We start from the raw sequence: 21,022 nt of genomic DNA, 5'->3' as shown, positions 1-21,022 counted from the left end.
GTAGGAGGAGTTAACTTCCGAGGATGTGTTTAAACCTATCCAATAGCCAATCAGGACTGAGTCTTAGAAAAGTATAAATAGTGTCCTCCATCTTATATTCCCCCTCTTTGACTCAGTCCTAGTCAAATGATGTGTGCATTTTTTCCAGCAATCGCTTGTCAAGAGTTCCTTTCTACATCTACCTGTCATCTACTTTTACTCTCTCTCTCTCTCTCTCCCTCCATCCATCCCTTTCTCTCTCCCTCTCTCTATCTTTCTTTCTCCCTTCTCTCTCTCACACTTTCTCTTTCCCTCTTCTCTCTTTTTCTCTCTGTTCTCTCTCTCTCTCCCTCCTTGCCCCCTCTCTCATACACAGTCTTTCCATCCTCTCTTTTTCTCTCCCCTTTTCTCTCTCTCACACACATATTCTTTCTTTTGTTGCCCTTCTGTCACACAGAGACATTCTTTCTCTTTCCCTTTCTCTCTCCTTTTCTCTCTCCTTCTGTCTGTCTCTCTCTCACTCACACACATTCTTTCTCTTTCCCTCTCTTTTTCTCTCTCCTATATTTTTTATCTCTTTATACTCTGGTTTCTCTTCAGATTGTATAAATCTTTCATGTTTACTTCATTATTTATCCTTCTCTCTCTCTCTCTTTCCTCATCCATCTCCCTCTCTCCCTTTCTCATCCTTTCCCTCTTTCCACCTCACTCTTTCCTTCTTCTCTTTTTATCTCTTTTTCTCTTTTGCTCCATCCATTCTCTCCCTTTTTCTCCCTCCCCCTCTCTTATTCTCTCCCTCCCTCCCCCATACCCCCCCACTCTCTCTCACTCAAGGCTGCTAAACAGCCAAAGCAGATGCCAAAAATAAACAGCAATTAAAAGCTAACAGAGATAGAAGTGACCAGATGGCAAATAATTAGCATGGCAGTCTACATTTCTGCATTATTTGCTGAGATATCTGGAGTAGGCACTTTTCATAAGTTTAGAACGTGAGGGGACCACAAGATTTCTAATACTTGGTTGTTGCCCTTTTCAATTTGCTGCCCAGTGTGGAAAATATTTCAATTTTGGAGAAGAGTCTAACATGTAAATGCTCCTGTCATCTTCTCCAAATTAGCTTGAGTGATTTCATTGGGGGTTCACTCAATTGCAAACAGGACACTGGTTCAGATGGAAAAGTATTTCTTTCCGATGTTCATCATTCTACATGCCTTGCTATATCGACAATTTGTCCCCAGCTATAATTGTCCACAATTGCCAGTGGAAATATTTGCTTCCTCCATAGTTTCTTACACCAAATTCTTCCATCCAACTGTGTTGTGGTTAGCTCTGGCCCAGCTCCTGCCCCAAGGACTGTGGATGTGGGGGAGACATCCACATGCTGCAGGCCTGTTTTGTCCCCGGTGGAATCTGCTGATGAAGGCTCCTCTGACCAAGAAGACATGAGTGACAGGGAGGAGGAGAGTGTGGCAGACAGCTCAGAAGGAGATCAATTATCTGTCTCCTCCTTGGATTCAGAACAAGAGTTAATGATACAGCCACGCATGAGGAGAGCGATGCATAGGCAGCAACAACTGAGAGATTATTATCAAAGAAAATGAGGCCACCTGTGGTTGGGTGGGGCTGTGGTCATTAGTGAGGCTGCTATAAATAGCAGCCTGTGGGTTTGGCCATTGTGGAGGATTATCTGATCGTTGTGTTTCGTGCCTGCCTTGCTGACTTTGACCTTTTGTGTGCTGGTTTTTCCCTGCTTTGAAACTAAACCAGAGCAAAGTGTATTTCACTTTGTGAAAGAAGAAGGACTGTGGACTGATGGAACATTATATCTTTGTCTAGATAGCAGTAACTCCATCTATATAGTTAGTTGAGCCATAGGGGCACAGTGGTTAGAGTGCATTACTGCAAGCTACTCCTGCTGCCTGCCAGCTGCCTGAAATTTGGCAGTTCAAATCTCATCAGGCTCAAAGTTGACTCCTGTCAGTAAAATGAGAACCCAGAGGGGAAAGAAGCTGACTCAGAGGGGGCTGTGAGAGCACTGTGAAGCCGGTGGGACAAGAAGCAATGGATGGAAAGAAAGCTAGAACTAAGGAGAAATGTCCTGACAGTGAGGACAACTATCCAGTGGAACAGAAGTTGTAGGGGCTCCATCACTGGAGGTTTTCAAGAAGAGGACTGGACTATCATTTGTCTCAGATGGTATCTAGGATCTCCTGCTTGGCCACGTGGATGGATTAGAAGTAGTGTTGGGTGAACCGAACCTGCATAGTTTGGGTCCGTACCGAACTTAGCAGGGTTCGGCATATAGAACCCAAACTTTTCCAGAAGTCCGTGTTCAGGTTCGGTGTTCGCTTGAACATCATTGTGGGTGGGAGGGGGAGGGAGGAAGGCTCTTGGCTTGTGGGGGGGCAGGAGGGGCGATTCCAGGCCCGAAGCCTGACCTCCCCCCCAGTGCTTCACCTCCCGTCGGGCCAAAGGGGTGGGGAGGCAGGTTCTGCCAGCAGGTTCAGGATGCCGCTTGGCGGTACCCAGGGGAAGAGCCTTCTCTGTGGCGGCCCCGGCCCTCTGGAACCAACTCCCCCCAGAGATTAGAATTGCCCCCACCCTCCTTGCCTTTCGTAAGTTACTTAAAACCCACCTTTGCCGCCAGGCATGGGGGAACTAAGATACACTTTCCCCCTAGGCCTTCACAATTTTATGTATGGTATGTTTGTATGTATGTTTGGTTTTTTATATTAAGGGTTTTTAAATTCACTTTTAGTATTGGATTACTATTGTACACTGTTTACGATTGCTGTTAGCCGCCCCGAGTTTTCGGAGAGGGGCGGCATATAAATCCAATCAATCAATCAATCAATCAATCCCAGCTGGCAGCTTCAAGTCGGCGGTGGGTGGGAGGGGGAGGCTCCCGGCCATCGCCCACTTGAAGCTGCCCGCCAGGATCCTCAGAAGCCGGCCCCATCGAACCTGCCTCCTGAGCCCTCTTGCCCGACGGGAGGCGAATCCTGGGGAGGGGGTGTCAGGCTCCATCAAGTGGGTGATGGCCAGGAGCCGCCGAAATGAGAGAGAGCTAGGGGCAGGGTTTTTCCGCGGCTCCTGGCCATCACCCATTTGATGGAGCATGACACCCCCCTCCTCCAGCGCTTTGCCGTCTGCCGGGCAAGAGGGCTCGGGAGGCAGGTTCTGCCGCAAGAACTTACGAGCCACAGCGGCGAGCGCAATTTAATGTTCCGGCTCATAGCCCATCACTGCCTCCCCCAGGACTTCACTTCCCACTGGGCCAGAGGTGTTGGGGCTGGGGTTCGGGTTCGGGTTTGGCGAACCTACCCGAACTCTGACGGCAAGTTTGTCCGAACCCACCAAACCTGAACTTCGTCGGGTTCGCCCAACACTAATTAAAAGACCTCCAAGATCCTTCCAAATCTGTTATCCTTTTAACAACACAGATCATTCTAAGTGATTTCCACACCATCAAGGAAATATCTCAAGCATTCCTCTGCACCATCTCTTAGTCTTCTAGTATCATACTTCTGTGATTCAGTTCGAATTTCCTACATTTTTCTTTCTTTCTTTAGCACCTAAGTTGAGTTGTCACTGGATGCAATCTCAGCTCACCATTCCTGATCTCTTCTTTGCAGCAAAAAGATGTTTCTTGACAGATGTGGCAATATTTTAAGGCTCCAAGCCATCCTTTGAAGCCATCACTCTGTCAACTGGGTGGAAAAAATCAGGATTTGATGGCGGTGGAACCTGTTTTCTTTTCTTTTTAAAGCGATATTTCTTGATGCTAAGGAGGATTAAAATGGCACTTTAGTTTAGCATGATTAATAACCAGCCAGTACTAAAACTCAAACTGGGGATATGAAATTGCTTTAAAATTCCCTTACGATCCTTTGATTGCATTTCAGGTGCCTGGAAACTATTTCACACTGATAACCAGTTGCAGCATTCTGGGGTCACATAATCATAGATTTCCTCTATGAGTAAATAGGTGTCTGGTTGCGCTTCCATTCAAAGTCCAGGAAAGAAAACCCCCAACTCCGTGTTGTTAGAGATGAGTACTTTTACTAGACAATAACTGATAGTGACAAATGGAAAGCAAGATCTCGGGTAAAAGACATGTAAATGCATATACAAAGAATTCTGGTGTGGCGCAGTAGTTAGAGTGCAGCACTGCAGGCTCCTTCACCTAATTGCTAGCTGTAGTTCATCAGTTCAAATCTCACCACCAGCTCAAGGTTGACTCAGCCTTCCATCCTTCCCAGTGTTGTGGTTAGCTCTGGCCCAGCTCCTGCCCCAAGGACTGTGGATGTGGGGGAGACATCCACATGCTGCAGGCCTGTTTTGCCCTCGGTGGAATCTGCCGATGAAGGCTCCTCTGACCAAGAAGACATGAGTGACAGGGAGGAGGAGAGTGTGGCAGACAGCTCAGAAGGAGGTCAATTATCTAGCTCCTCCTTGGATTCAGAACAAGAGTTAATGATACAGCCACACATGCGGAGAGCGATGTATAGACAGCAACAACTGGGAGATTATTATCAAAGAAAATGAGGCCACCTGTGGTTGGGTGGGGCTGTGGTAATTAGTGAGGCTGCTATAAAGAGCAGCCTGTGGGTTTGGCCATTGTGGAGGATTATCTGATCGTTGTGTTTCGTGACTGCTTTACTGACTTTGACCTTTTGTGTGTTGATTTTTCCCCGCTTGGAAACTAAACCAGGGCAAAGTGTGTTTCACTTTGTGAAAGAAGAAGGACTGTGAATTGCCTCACAGCTGCAAGCTAAGTATCACAGAACTGATAAGGGACTTGTACAAATTGCCAGTTTGTTTGGAGATGAGTGCGCTTTGCTATACTAAAAGAGGGTTTGGTTTAAGGGAATTTTCATTATAAAGAACATTGTTTTCAATTTTCAAACGTGTGTGTGTCTGAAATTGTATCTGTGCATTTTTGGGAGGATTGTACCAGAGAGCTCGACAGAACACTATCTATCTATCTATCTATCTATCTATCTATCTATCTATCTATCTATCTATCTATCTATCTATCTATCTATCTATCTATCTATCATCTATCTATCTTCAAGGTCCCTTCCTGAGGTTCTGTGTTCCTTCCCTCCCTCTCCCCTGCCGAGGCTTAACTAATCGCAAACCACTTTCAAAAGTCTCCTGACAAACAGGTGAAAAAGATGAAATGAAACAGCAGCTTAATCTTCAGGGATGAACTCTATCAACGATCCAATTATTTTGGATTTGATGCCTTTTTTTTTGTTTTGTTTTTCATGAGAGAGAGAGAGAGAGAGACTGGGCAATCTCCTTCAAGGGATGGAGCCTCCTTCGCTCTCCATCCCTCGCCTGGGCAGGACCTGCCTTGAATTACAAAATAGAGTCCTATTAACATATAAATTGCTACTATGGGTTAGTGAAGGCAGTGGGCTCATTGGACGGAATAATGTGGAAGTGGAGTTGAACAGATAATCCCTTTTGGAGGAAGAGAATATGCAGATTTTTCAGGGTGCTTCTCATCTTGCTGGGGGTGAGAACGAAGCGTTGTTTCATCCGTTGGTTTCTTTTTAGATTCAGAATAACAGAAATAACCAAATTGGAAGGGACCTCCGAGGTCTTCTAGTCCAACCAGCAATGCCACTTAACAGTAGTGACTGTGAAAGAGATCTTGGAGTTTTGGTGGATAACCAGCTAAATATGAGCCAGCAATGTGCAGCGGTGGCAAAAAAAGCCAACACAATCTTAAGCTGCATCAACAGGGGGATATACAGTGGAACCTCTACCTACGAACGTCTCTAGTTATGAACTTTTCTAGATAAGAACTGGGTGTTTAAGATTATTTTGCCTCTTCTGAAGAACTGTTTTCCACTTACAAACCCGAGCCTCCGTGGGGCCTCTCTAGGAATCTCCTGGGAGGAAACAGGGCCGGAAAAGGCAGGGAGAAGCCTCCGTGGGGCCTCTCTAGGAATCTCCTGGGAGGAAACAGGGCCGGAAAAGGCAGGGAGAAGCCTCCGTGGGGCCTCTCTAGGAATCTCGTGGGAGGAAACAGGGCCGGAAAAGGCAGGGAGAAGCCTCCGTGGGGCCTCTCTAGGAATCTCGTGGGAGGAAACAGGGCCGGAAAAGGCAGGGATAAGCCTCCGTGGGGCCTCTCTAGGAATCTCCTGGGAGGAAATAGGGCCGGAAAAGGCAGGGAGAAGCCTCTGTGGGGCCTCTCTAGGAATCTCCTGGGAGAAAACAGGGCCTCCAGCCTCCCTGTCGTTTCCCCAATCACACACATTATTGGCTTTTACATTGATTCCTATGGGAAAAATTGCTTCTTCTTACAAACTTTTCTACTTAAGAACCTAGTCACGGAACAAATTAAGTTTGTAAGTAGAGGTACCACTCTACTCCAGAACTAAAGAGGTATTAATACCACTCTACAATGCCCTAGTCAGACCACACCTAGAGTACCGCATTCAATTTTGGTCACCCAACTACAAAAAGGACATTGAAACTCTAGAGAAAGTACAGAAAAGAGCAACCAGAATGATAAAGGGACTGGAAACCAAGACATACAAAGAGAGGTTGCTGGAATTGGGCATGGATAGTTTAGCAAAAAGGAGGGCCAGAGGGGACATGATAGCAGTATACAGATATTTGAGGGGTTGCCACAGAGAGGAGGGGGGGGGTCACACCATTTTCCAGAGCACCAGAGGGCCAGACGAGGAACAATGGATGGAAGCTGACCAAGGAGAGATACAATCTGAAAATAAGGAGGACCTTTCTGACGGTGAGAGTGATCAACCAGTGGAATAGCACCATTGTGCCTACCGTCTGTTGTAGTTAGCTCTGGCCCAGCTTCTGCCCCAAGGACTGTGGATGTGGGGGAGACATCCACATGCCGCAGGCCTGTTTTGCTCCCGGTGGAATCTGCTGATGAAGGCTCCTCTGACCAAGAAGACAGGAGTGACAGGGAGGAGGAGAGTGTGGCAGACAGCTCAGGAGATCAATTATCTCTCTCCTCCTTGGATTCAGAACAAGAGTTAATGATACAGCCACACATGCGGAGAGCGATGCATAGGCAACAACAACTGAGAGATTATTATCAAAGAAAATGAGGCCACCTGTGGTTGGGTGGGGCTGTGGTAATTAGTGAGGCTGCTATAAATAGCAGCCTGTGAGTTTGGCCATTGTGGAGGATTATCTGATTGTTGTGTTTCGTGCCTGCCTTGCTGACTTCGACCTTTGTGTGCTAATTTTTCCCACTTTGAAACTAAACCAGAGCAAAGTGTGTTTCACTTTGTGAAAGAAGAAGGACTGTGAATTACCTCACAGCTGCAAGCTAAGTATCTCAGAACTGATAAGGGACTTGTACAAATTACCAGTTTGCTTGGAGACGAGTGCTCTTTGCTATACCAAAAGAGGGCTTAGTTTAAGTGAATTTTCATTATAAAGAACATTGTTTTGAATTTTCAAATGTGTGTGTGTCTGAAATTTGTATCTGTGAATTTTCGGGAAGATTCTGCCATAGAGCCCGACAGAACACCGTCCCTGTCCTACTGTCACATTGTCTTTTATTTTTATCTTAGCTTACTGTTATGTTTATATAAACTACTATCCTATACTTGATTGACAAATAAATAAATAAATAAAAATAAAATAAACTAGTGGTGAAATCCAAGTCCTCTCTCTTCCAAATGTCCAATGAGCCTAGGGACAACAGGAGGTGATACGGAGTCCACCAAGCGGTAAATTTTTATTGTGGATTGTTGTCACTAGGAAAGGCAAGGTTTCATGGTTTACATACGAGGGATTTATCTCTGTTAAGCCACCCGTTGACACCAGGAGTGAGTTGGGCAGCCCTATCAATTTTCTAAATAAATGACTGCATAAATTGTTACAACTGGACGCTTTGATTGCCTTCTGCAGTCTGCCCTTTGCAACCTCTCAGTCATCCTTCAGAGTGGGCTGAGGGGGGGAGTGGGGTGACGGTGTGGGCAGGGGATCACCAGCCTTGTTTTATTTATTTATTGGATTTGTATGCCACCCCTCTCCGTGAACTCGGGGTGGCTAACAACAGTGGTAAAAACAACATGTGACAATCCAATACTAAAAACAGCTAAAAACCCTTGTTATAAAACCAATCATGCATACAAACATACCATGCATAAATTGTAGAAGCCTAGGGGGAAAGAATATCTCAGTTTCCCCATGCCTGACGGCAGAGGTGGGTTTTAAGGAGCTTACGAAAGGCAAGGTGGGTGGGGGCTATTCTAATCTCTGGGGGGAGTTGGTTCCAGAGGGTCGGGGCCACCACAGAGAAGGCTCTTCCCCTGGGTCCCACCAAACGGCATTGTTTAGTTGACGGGACCCGGAGAAGACCCACTCTGTGGGACCTAACTGGTTGCTGGGATTCGTGCGGCAGAAGGTGGTCCTGGAGATAATCTGGTCCGGTGCCATGAAGGGCTTTATAGGTCATAACCAACACTTTGAATTGTGACCGGAAATTGATCGGCAACTAATGCAGACTGCGAAGTGTTGGTGTGACATGGGCATATTTAGGAAAGCCCATGATTGCTCTCGCAGCTGCATTCTGCACGATCTGGAGTTTCTGAACACTTTTCAAAGGTAGCCCCATGTAGAGAGCATTACAGTAGTCGAGCCTCGAAGTGATGAGGGCATGAGTGACTGTGAGCAGTGAGTCCCGGTCCAGATAGGGCTGCAACTGGTGCACCAGGTGAACCGGGGCAAACGCCCCCCTCGCCACAGCTGAAAGATGTTTCTCTAATGTGAGCTGTGGACCGAAGAGGACACCCAAGTTGCGGATCCTCTCTGAGGGGGTTAGTAATCCCCCCCCCGGGTAATGGAGGGACAGATGGAATTGTCCTTGGGAGGCAAAACCAACAGCCACTCCGTCTTATCAGGGATGAGTTTGAGTCTGTTGACACCCATCCAGACCCCAACAGCCTCCAGGCACCAGCACATCACTTCCACTGCTTCACTGACTGGACAAGGGGTGGAGATGTAGAGCTGGGTATCATCAGCGTACTGATGATACCTCACCCCATGCCCTTGGATGATCTCACCCAGCGGTTTCATGTAGATATTGAATAGTAGGGGGGAGAGGACCAACCCCTGAGGTACCCTACAAGGGAGTAACCTAGAGGTCGACCTCTGACCCCCCACTAACACCGACTCTCAACAGAGTTTTGAAACAGATGCCTGATCGTCATTTCCAATCCCTTGGTTTGCCTTAATCAGGATGCAATGGTGCAGAAGGAGCCTTATGTTGTCCTCCGTTTCACGGCTTAGTCCCAAATTGGAGGAAGTGGCCCTAACAGAATAACAGAAGAGTTGGAAATGGACATGGGAGGTCATCTAGTCCAACTTCCTGCATGAGCAGGAAACCCTGTCAGCTTTTCAACAATGGAGGCTGAATTTTTCAGTTTATTGCTGTTATGTACAGAATGAGAAACATAGAAACATAGAAGACTGACGGCAGAAAAAGACCTCCTGGTCCATCTAGTCTGCCCTTATACTATTTCCTGTATTTTATCTTAGGATGGATCTATGTTCATCCCAGGCATGTTTACATTCAGTTACCAACCACGTCTTGTGGAATTTGTTCCAAGCATCTACTACTCTTTCAATTATATGCTGAAAACCTTCCACCATTTTTTGTAGCCCATCTTTGGACCCATTCAATTTTATCAATATTTTTACCTTTTATCAATTACAATACATATAAATTAATATTTTACTGATGAAAGATTTGAATATTGAATGTAAAAATCCAATAATAGTATATGAAGACAGCCAATCCGCCATCAGTATGGCAAATCATTTAGCAGCAAAAACCAGGTCAAAACATCTGAGCAGAACAGATTGATTAAGCTAGCATATTGTGCAAGTGAAGAGAATGTGTCCGATCATTTTATGAAAACACAAAGTGTGCAAAGCAGAGCGAATGTTGTAAGAAATGCAATATCGCAATATTTATTTATTGTTAGAGTTGAAAGGGACCATGAAGGCCATCGAGTTCAACCCCCTGCCCAAGCAGGAACCCTATAGTACATCAATCAAGTGGCAGTTCAATCTTCTCTTAAAAATGTCCAGAGTGTTGGAGTTCACAACGTCCGCTGGTAGGTTGTTCCATTGGTTGATCGCTCTGACCGTCAGGAAGTTCCTCCTTATCTCCATGTTGAATCTCTCCTTGGTCAGCTTCCAGCCGTTGTTCCTCATCTGGCCCTCTGGTGCCCCAAAGAATAAAGTGGTCCCCTCCTCTCTGTGACATCCCCTCGTATACTTGTAGACTGCTATCCTGTCTGCTCTGGCCCTCCTTTTCTCTAGGCTATCCATGCCCAGTTCCCTCAGTCTCTCTTCGTAAGTCTTGGTTTCCAATCCCTTAATCATCTTGGTTGCTCTTTTTTGCACCTTCTCCAGAGTTTCAATGTCTCTTTGAGGTGTGGTGACCAGAACTGAACACAGTACTCCAGGCGTGGGCGGACCAGGGCGCAGTAGAGTGGGGAAGAGGCGGTGGCGCTGCGGCGAGGTGAAGGCGAGGGGCACGCGGGGAGCTTGGAAGCGACGTCATCGGGCTCCCCCCGGCAATACCCCCATGTTTCCCTGAAAGTAAGACATATGTCTTACTTTCGGGGTATGGCTTATATTAGCTGACCCCCCTGAAACTCCCGATACGTCTTACAATCGGGGGTGTCTTACTATCGGGGAAACAGGGTATGTCTGGTTACAATACAAAGAAACTATCAATGTATGTTTAAGTGATATATCTTTAAAAGAAGTGTGCATGTTGGCTATAAGAGAAAGCCAATAGAGTTCCTGTTTGGGGGAGTATTAATGAAGGCAGGAAGGAGGGAGGGAGGGAGGGAGGGAGGGAAGGAAGGAAGGAAGGAAGGCCTATGTGATGTAACAGTTATAATGCGGAGTCTGCGGAGAGGGGCGGCATACAAATCTAATAAATTATAATTAAATTATTGTTGTTGTTGTTGTTGTTGTTGTTGTTGTTGTTGTTGTTGTTGTTGTAGGATAATTCTGATGACCACCAGGAGTTCTATCCTGACCAGTTCAAGGTTGACTCAGCCTTCCATCCTTCTGAGGTTGGTAAAATGAGGACCGAGATTGTTGGGGGCAACAGGCTGACTCTATAAACCGCTTAGAGAGGGTTGTGAAGCATTGTGAAGCATTTTATAAGTCTAAATGCTGTCACTATTGCTAATGCTACCTGTATCTTTAAAACTTTCCTTGTGTAAAACTCCAACTTTAATAGAGTGATGCAAAATAACTTTCCAAGAGAAATGTCGATTATCAACACTGCTAGGCAAATCCATTAAAGGGCTATTGTGCTTCAACATTCATACAGCAGTTTAAAGCAAGACCACGTAATAATGGTATTTAATGTCGGTTTGAGTTTTCACTTCAAAGAAGAACTAATTTGAGGTATTATTATACGGACGTGTGTTCTCTTAGATCTTCCAATGAATAGCAGCCCAAATGTCATTCTTTTGTTTGCGGTGAAAAACAATATATTTCACGCCACCGGAGAGAATGAGCTCTACTGAAAACATGCTTTCAATAAACCTTTTGCATACACTAAATGAATGTATAGGCCAATGTTTCCCAACCTTGGCAACTTGAAACTATTTGGACTTCAACTCCCAGAATTCCCCAGCCAGCATTTGCTGGCTGGGGAATTCTGGGAGTTGTAGTCCAGATAGCTTCAAGTTGCCAAGGTTGGGAAACACTTGTATAGGCAGTTCTTGATTTACGACCGCAGTCCAGCCCACCAATGATCTTTCTTGCCACTGTTGTTAAGCGAATTGCTAAATTAGTAAATTAGCCATAGGGTTATTAAGTGGACCTGGTTTCCCTGTTGACTTTTTTAATTTATTTATTGTTAGAGTTGGAAGGGACCATGCAGGTCATCAAGTCCAACCCCCTGCCTAAGCAGGAACCCTATAGCATCCCAGCCAAATGGCAGTCCAATTTCCTCTTAAAAATGTCCAGAGTATTGGAGTTCACAACATCCGCGGGTAGGTTGTTCCACTGGTTGATCGTTCTGACCGTCAGGAAGTTCTTCCTTATTTCCAGGTTGAATCTATCAGTGGTCAGCTTCCAGCCATTGTTCCTCATCCGGCCCTCTTGTGCCCTGGAGAATAAAGTGATCCCCTCCTCTCTGTGGCAACCCCTCATATACCTGTATACAGCTATCATGTCCCCTCTGGCCCTCCTTTTCTCTAGGCTATCCATGCCCAGTTCCCGCAGTCTCTCTTCGTAAGTCTTGGTTTGTAGACCCCTGATCATCTTGGTTGCTCTTTTCTGCACCTTCTCCAGAGTTTCAATGTCCTTTTTGAAGTGTGGTGACCAGAACTGAACACAGTACTCCAGGTGTGGTCTGACCAGGGCGTAGTAGAGTGGTATTAAGACTTCCCTGGTCTTGGAGTTTATTCCCCTGTTGATGCAGCTTAGGATTGTATTGGCTTTTTTGGCTGCTTCTGCACATTGTTGGCTCATGTTTAGTTGATTATCAACCAAAACTCCGAGATCTCTTTCGCCGTCACTACTGCTGAGAGGGGTTTCTCCCAGGTTGTATGTGTGTCCAGTTTTTTTTTTACCTAGGTGAAGGACTTTGCTCTTGTCGATGTTGAACATCATTTTGCTAGTCAGAAGGTCGCGAAAGGGCATAGTGTGATCCTGGGATGCTGAAACCACCAGGTCGCCGGGTATACCGAGAGCACAAAACAGGCCACACAGTCAGAGCTCATGGCAGGCCACTGTTGCTGCTGGCCCTAGCTACTGCTCTATGGCGTGTCCTTCTGGCAGGGAGATTTGGGCAAAAATCACTGATCAACCCGGCAACAACATAGCCAAGAAGGCTTCAAGAGTTGTAAATCTAACCCTACATAGAAGGATTTAGAGGTAGTGATTTCTGACAGTCTCCAAATGGGTGAGCAGTGTGGTTGGGCAGTAGGAAAAGCAAGTAGGATGCTTAGCTGCATAGCTAGAAGTATAACAAGCAGGAAGAGGGAGATTGTGATCCCCTTATATAGAGTGCTGGTGAGACCACATTTGGAGTACTGTGTTCAGTTCTGGAGACCTCACCTACAAAAAGATATTGACAAAATTGAAGGGGTCCAAAGACGGGCTACAAGAATGGTGGAAGGTCTTAAGCATAAAACATATCAGGAAAGATTTAATGAACTCAATCTGTATAGTCTGGAGGACAGAAGGAAAAGGGGGGACATGATTGAAACATTTAAATATGTTAAAGGGTTAAATAAGGTTCAGGAGGGAAGTGTTTTTAATAGGAAAGTGAACACAAGAACAAGGGGACACAATCTGAAGTTAGTTGGGGGAAAGATCAAAAGCAACGTGAGAAAATATTATTTTACTGAAAGAATAGTAGATCCTTGGAACAAACTTCCAGCAGACGTGGTTGGTAAATCCATAGAAACTGAATTTAAACATGCCTTAGTCACATGATCAAAATTTGGATGCTTGGCAACTGTATTAGCAAAAACCTCCAAAGGGAAGGATTTAGGGATGGTGATTTCTGGGTGAACAGAACGGTCAGGCAGTAGGGAAAGCAAGTAGAATGCTTGGATGCATAGCTAGAAGTATAACAAGCAGGAAGAGGGAGACAGTGATCCCGCTGTATAGAGCGCTGGTGAGACCACATTTGGAATACTGTGTTCAGTTCTGGAGACGTCACCTACAAAAAGATATTGACAAAATTGAACGGGTCCAAAGATGGGCTACAGGAATGGTGGAAGGTCTTAAGCATAAAACGTATCAGGAAAGACTTCAAGAACTCAATTTGTATAGTCTGGAGGACAGAAGGGAAAGGGGGGACATGATCAAAACATTTAAATACATTAAATGATTAAATAAGGTTCAAGAGGGAAGTGTTTTTAATAGGAAAGTGAACCCAAGAACAAGGGGACACAATCTGAAGTTAGTTGGGGGAAAGATCAAAAGCAACATGAGAAAATATTATTTCATTGAAAGAGCAGTAGATCCTTGGAACAAACTTCCAGCAGACGTGGTTGATAAATCCACAGTCACTGAATTGAAACATGCCTGGGATAAACATAGATCCATCTTAAGATAAAATACAGGAAATAGTATAAGGGCAGACTAGATGGACCAGGAGGTCTTTTTCTGCCGTCAATCTTCTAGGTTTCTATGATTCATATTTATGGCAGGAGCAGTATCCTGTGGTCACAAGGTCACTGTTTGTGACCTTCTGACAAAGAAAATCCCTGGGGAAGTGGAGTTTCACTTAGCAGTTGTGTTTCTAAGTTAACAACTGTTCTGCCGGGCTCTCTGGTAGGAGCCTCCCAAAAATTCAAGGGTACAAATTTCAGACACACACACGTTTGAAAATTCAAAACAATGTTCTTTATCCCAAAATTCAAAATAAACTAAACACTCTTTTTGTATTGCAAAGCGCACTCGTCCCAAAACAACTGGGTATTCTCTACAATTAACCTTAATCAGTCATTAAGTACTTAGCTAGCAGCTGTGAAGAAACTTCACACCCCTTCTTCTTCCAATGATGTGAAACACACACACACACACATGTTGCTCTGCTTTGTTTTCAAAGGTGTGAATAATCAAAAAACAAAGTCCAGAAACCAGCAACACAGGATTCCTGACGAACTGCAATCAGATACTCTTCCACAAAGGCCAAACCCACATGCTACTATTTATAGCAGCAGCCCTAATTACTAGAGCCCCACCCAAACACAGGTGGCCGCTCTTATCTCCTGTAATATGTCCTTACTTGGTCTCTTCTATGCATAATTCTGCGCTTGCGTGGATCCAAAATGTCATCATCTGAATCAATGGAAGATAAGGGAGATTGTCTGCCTGGGCTGTGTGCCAAGCCCTCCTCTGCCGAGTCACTCCCACCTTCTTCTTCGTCAGAGGAAACTGAACTACCTGACTCTGTCGGCTATAACACAGGCCTGTGACATGTTGAAATTTCCCCTGCATTCACCTCCACATTCCCTGGGGCAGGAACTGGGCCAGAGCCAACCACAACACCAACTGGCATGATTCACTTAACAACTGGGGCAAGAAAGGTCACAAAATGGGCCAAAACTTACTCGCCTCCCTTAGCACACAGAAATGTTGAGCTCAATTATGGTCGTAAGGAGAAGACTATATCTAATTGGATACATTTTGTATGTTTCAGATTTACTGTGTTCTTCTTCTTGCTACTTCCTCCTGCCAGCCACGGTTCGGTTCTGAATGGGCTGATTGGTGTCATCGTTATATACTTCCTAAAAAAAAAAAAGGAAGTCTCCCATTCATTATGTAAAACTACATAATGAACAAGACACACTGTCATGGATCCAAGTTGACTAGGAATCAATCAAAAAGTGAGTTTCAGAATAATCCTTGATCCTCGCATTCAGTGCCAACATGCTGTAAAAATTCCTTTCCAGTTTTTGGGAAAGTGACAATGTGCAATTAACACCTCCAGAATAACATACGTGACACAGTAGCTGTCAACCATCTATCTTTGTAGACTTCAGAGTCCTCGGCTGCCCAAAGAAAAGTGTTTCCTTTCTATGGGCGCTGTTGTGGTTAGCTCTGGCCCAGCTCCTGCCCCAAGGACTGTGGATGTGGGGAAGACATCCACATGCTGCAGGCCTGTTTTGCCCCCAGTGGAATCTGCTGATGAAGGCTCCTCTGACCAAGAAGACATGAGTGACAGGGAGTAGGAGAGTGTGGCAGACAGCTCAGAAGGAGATCAATTATCTAGCTCCTCCTTGGATTCAGAACAAGAGTTAATGATACAGCCACACATGCGGAGAGCGATGCATAGGCAGCAACAACTGAGAGATTATTATCAAAGACAATGAGGCCACCTGTGGTTGGGTGGGGCTGTGGTCATTAGTGAGGCTGCTATAAAGAGCAGCCTGTGGGTTTGGCCATTGTGGAGGATTATCTGATCGTTGTGTTTCATGACTGCCTTGCTGACTTTTACCTTTTGTATGCTGATTTTTCCCCGCTTTGAAACTAAACCAGAGCAAAGTGTGTGTCACTTTGTGAAAGAAGAAGGACTGTGAATTGCCTCACAGCTGCAAGCTAAGTATCACAGAACTGATAAGGGACTTGTACAAATTACCAGTTTGTTTGGAGACCAGTGTTCTTTGCTATACCAAAAGAGGGCTTAGTTTAAGTGAATTTTCATTATAAAGAACATTGTTTTGAATTTTCAAACGTGTGTGTGTCTGAAATTTGTACCTGTGAATTTTCAGGAGGATTCTACCAGAGAGCCCGACAGAACAGGTGCTGGCAGAGGTTTATTCCCTGCCCAAGTGCCCCGAGAAAGGAAAATGCTTTGTTCACTCTGGACTGCCAAAGCTACCTTAAGCGCCACCAAAAGGCTCCTCTGGCATCCCAGATGGCTGGGATTAAAGGGGGAATGGCAGGAAACTGGCTGGGCCTTCATGCTGCTCTCAAATTTCCTGGGAAATTTTTCCGGGCTGGGGTTCTTAAGTAGAAAATGGTTCTTAAGTAGAGGCAAAACAATCTTGAACACCCGGTTCTTATCTAGAAACGTTCTTTAAGTAGAGACATTCTTAAGTAGAGGTACCACTGTATAATGTTTTTATAATTTGTAAGCCGCCCCGAGTCTTTGGATAAGGGTGGCATATAAATTTAATAAATAATAATAAATAATAAATAATAATACAGTAATACCTCGTCTTACGAACTTAATTGGTTCCAGGAGGAGGTTCGTAAGGTGAAAAATTCATGAGACGAAGCAATGTTTTCCATAGGAAACAATGTAAAATAAATTAATGCATGCAACCAAAAAAAAAATATCGCAAAAATGGCGCTCCACGTTTTGGCTGTCAAAGCTCCGCACGTGGAATTCCCTATAGGGATTCCCCACCTCCATTTGAGCATCCTGACCGGCCGACAGCTCCGCGGCTCTTCTGGCAAGGCGATAGCTGGGTGGCGGCGTTTCTCGGTGGCCTTACAAACCCGAATGCCGAACCCGAACTTCCGGGTTCGGCGTTCGGGCGGCAGGTTCGTAAGGTGAAAAAAGTTCGTAAGAAGAGACAAAAATTTTCCGAACCCCAGGTTCGTATCTCAAAAAGTTTGTATGACGAGGGGTTCGTATCACAAGGTACTACTGTATATTTCAAAATTGATTTGAAATATCAGCATGTGGTTTTCAATCTGCATAGGCCCGGGATAGAACATTTAGAACAATCCCAGCGACCAATTAGATCCCACAGAGTTGGCCTTCTCCGGGTCCCATCAACTAAACAATGTCGTTTGGTGGGACCCAGGGGAAGAGCCTTCTCTGTCGCGGCTCCGACCTCTGGAACCAGCTTCCCCCAGAGATTAGAACTGCCCCCACCCTCCTCGCCTTTCGTAAACTCCTTAAAACCCACCTTTGCCGTCAGGCATGGGGGAATTGAAACATCTTCCCCGGGCCTATACAGTTATGTATGGTATGCTTGTGTGTATGTTTGCTTTAATAATGGGGCTTTTAGTGTTTCTTTTAAATTATTAGATTTGTTATATATTGTTTATTATTGCTGTGAGCCACCCCGAGTCTATGGAGAGGGGCGGCATACAAATCTAATAAATAAATAAAATAAATAAATAAATTTACTCAGGAGCACGAAGTCTGGAACAGAAAGGATTAGCAACCTCCGACATCATCCCAAACCTGAGGGACTACAAAGATTTTTGTAAAGTCTGCAAAAATCAGGAGTAAAAAACCCAAAACACTCGGTATTCTCGGTTCCCCACATTGCGTGTGAGGCCCATGGGATGGAAAGAAGGTTTTCCAACAACACAAACCAAAGCAGAGAAAGTTTGTGGGTTTCAAGTTCTCTTTTTATTGAAGAAAAGGGGAAGGGGGGAAACCGAAGGAAAAAAAAATAGAGTTTTTTATTTTTTTCTCCCAAGTGAACGTGTGGGTTTGTTTGTTTGTTTGTTTGTCTAGTTTTGTCTCAAAGTCTAAGGCAAAAGTTCTCCCATCTCCTCTAAGTCGGTTCGCTGAAAACTTTCTGCTTTTGAAAAGTGGAGGGGTTGAAAAACGGGGAAGGGGCTTGTAGTCTTTTGAAAATGAAAAAAAAATAGCATGGGTGGGGAGGGGGGGGAAATACACCTGAATCCACGGAAGCGTTTGGAAACAAAAGCCCACCCTCAGTTCCTGGAGGATGGACCGCGAGTCAATAGGATAAGGTACGTTCTTTTTCGTTCATCGTTTTACTTTTTCCTGTTGTTTTTATTTTATTTTTTATTTTATTTTTTTTAAAAACCCTCCCTTTTACCCAGTAAAGCAGGTTTTTGTGTGTGGTGGTTGCCGTTTTCCAGTGGAACGGATTTTAACTCTCTCTAAGAAAGAGATTCTTCGTCGTTGTCTAAACGTCGCGCTCTGTATAGGGAGGGCCGAAGAGGCGGAATAGAAGAAACCGATTTGAAATCTTTCACGCGGACAGCTTCTCCGTCTCCTTTGATTCTCCTTCTTCCCCCATGTTCTCCAAATGTGGAGGGTTGGTGGAGACGTCCGATGTGAAGAGGACACCCTTTCTTATTCTGAGATTCCGCTGCTTTTCCACGGGCGACGTGGAGGTTCTCTCTCTTTTTTAATTCCTCGTGGATTCAGTAGCCAAGTGCGAGTAGATTAGCATCCAATAGTTGTTGTTTTTCCAGTGTGCCATCAATGATCTGCTCAGTGCTTGGCCTCCCATTGGCGTCATTCTTTCCGCTTCCCGTGTTTTGGTCATTCATGTGACTATCCACACCAGAGAAACTCCACTCATCCCCTTTTTTCCCCTCTAAGAATGTTTTGGGAAAGTTTTAATTCTTCTATTTCTCCTCCTCCCTCCCTTCCCAATTTCTACCCTTCCCTTAGGCCAACCTTTCTTTCTTACCCAGGAAAGCTCAGGTTTTGTTCCCCTACCGCTACTGTGCTCAAAAAAGGAATAATTCTCCCTTACCTATCTCGGTCTACGGAGAACATAAACCAAGATCATCTTACGTTTTACTCCCCAGAGCAATCACGTTCCAGCGAGTCTCCCGTTCTCTGCATTTTAATTCCACATCATGGGTTCATCTTCCTTCCTTCCTTCCTTCCTTCCTTCCTTCCTTCCTTCCTTCCTTCCTTCCTTCCTTCTTTTATTCCCTCCCTCCTTTTCTTTCTTTCTTTCTTTCTTTCTTCCTTTCCTTCCTTCCTTCTCTCCCTCCTCTTTCTTGCTTTTATTTTCTTTCTTTCTTTCTGTCTGCCTGTCTTTCTTTCTTTCTTTCCTTCCCTCCCTCCCTCCCTCCTTTTCTTTCTTTCTTTTATTTTTCTTTTCTTTTTTCTTTTCTTTCTTTCTTTCCTTCCTTCCTTCTTTCCTTCTCTCCCTCCTCTTTCTTTCTTTCTTTTATTTTCTTTCTTTCTTTCTGTCTGTCTTTCTTTCTTTCCTTCCCTCGCTCCTTCTCTTTCATTCTTTTATTTTTTTATTTTCTTTCTTTCTTTCTTTCTTTCCTTCCTTTCTTCCTTCCTTCCTTCTCTCCCTCCTCTTTCTTTCTTTCTTTCTTTTATTTTCTTTCTTTCTTTCTTTCTGTCTGTCTGTCTTTCTTTCTTTCTTTCTTTCCTTCCCTCCCTCCTTCTCTTTCATTCTTTTATTTTTATTTTATTTTTTATTTTCTTTCTTTCTTTCTTTCCCCTCTTTTTTTTAAAAAAAGCCTAACCGGTTTGTGTTTTGTTCTTGTTTAGTTTTCCCAGCAGGGTGAGGAAAAACACCCAAAGAGTCTTTTGTAAAATTACTTTCTTCTCCTCTCCTCCCCCCTCCTCCTCAGACCTCCGTCTGGAGGTCAATAATGTCCTGTCCCACCAGGGGAATTGTTGCGCCTGTCTTCTCCCACTCCACAGTTTTGAGTTCTAACGGAGATTGAATCTCAGTCTCCATCTCCTTTTTCACCCACGCCGGGGGCGAGTGGACTTTACGCAGTCCTTCCCAAGGCCTTTTGTTTGGTGTCGGCTGCTTCTCTTGCTAGAATAGAATCCGAGCAAAGAAAGAAAGAAAGAAAGAAAGAAAGAAAGAAAGAAAGAAAGAAAGAAAGAAAGAAAGAAAGAAAGAAAGGGAGATGTCAAAACCAAACAAGGATACAGAATACAGATTAAAAGAGCCAGGAGGCTTCTGAAGGCCAAAATGTTAGGATCGATAAAAGCAGGCTGCCGTTTTCTCTGCTTTCGGATCTGACGAACCTGAATGACAACTGCTAGGAACAACATACTAAATTAGATGTTGGGTCTTACCTTGTAGGACAGTTGAGATCATCTTGACACGCGCAAAGTGTTTTTCTTTAACACAACAGCAATTATTGAACTCAATAGTTATTTAGATCAGTGTTTCCCAACCTTGGCAATTTGAAAATATTTGGACTTCAACTCCCAGAATTCCCCAGCCAACGAATGCTGGCTGGGGAATTCTGGGAGTTGAAGTCCAGATATCTTCAAGTTGCCAAGGTTGGGAAAAATTGATTTAGATATATGGATATTACTCAGCTGACCTTTCACCTGCTAATTCGGAAATTACTGCCAGGTGACTGAGTAATCTGGCTGGTTTTGATAGGACAGCTCTGACTTTTGATCACATTGTTCGGCAATAATTAATTTGGAATAAAAGCCACTTTTGCATTTATTTTTTTTTAAAAAAAGAGCTGGAGGGAACCTTGGAGGCCAACCCCCTGCTCAAGCATCTGTTGATTTTTGAGTGTCACAGAATGATTGACAAGGGGAGTCCTACATGAATCACATCGAGTTCTGATAAAAAGTGTTTTCTTTCTTAGAGTCGGATACAGGTAGTCCTTGACTTACGACCACAGCTGAGTCCTCAAATTTCACTTGCTGGGTTGTTAAGTGAGTTTTGCCCCATTTACGACATTTCCTGCTGCCGTTTCTAAGCGAATTGATAAATTGATAAGTCAGTAACGTGGTTGTTAAGTGAATCTGGATTTCATATTGGTTTTGCTGGTCAGAAGGTCCCAAACATAGAAACATAGAAGTCTGACAGCAGAA

General features: G+C 44.5%; 1 protein-coding gene across 1 annotated transcript in view; it reads right to left on the bottom strand.

The window, feature by feature from the left end:
* Positions 1-17,838: 17,838 nt before the first annotated feature.
* The window catches only part of ADGRB1 (adhesion G protein-coupled receptor B1), a 285,191-nt gene continuing 282,007 nt past the window's right edge, over positions 17,839-21,022 (bottom strand). The window contains exon 32 of the mRNA XM_070748372.1: positions 17,839-19,994. Within this exon, the coding sequence (XP_070604473.1) occupies positions 19,797-19,994 (198 nt within the window). The 3' untranslated portion in view covers positions 17,839-19,796. The remainder of the gene's footprint in view (positions 19,995-21,022) is intronic.

The sequence above is a fragment of the Erythrolamprus reginae genome, chromosome 3, assembly GCF_031021105.1.
Source record: "Erythrolamprus reginae isolate rEryReg1 chromosome 3, rEryReg1.hap1, whole genome shotgun sequence".
NCBI lineage: Eukaryota > Metazoa > Chordata > Lepidosauria > Squamata > Dipsadidae > Erythrolamprus > Erythrolamprus reginae.
The sequence above is the reverse complement of the archived record's forward strand: the minus strand, read 5'-3'. Positions and strand labels throughout refer to the sequence as shown.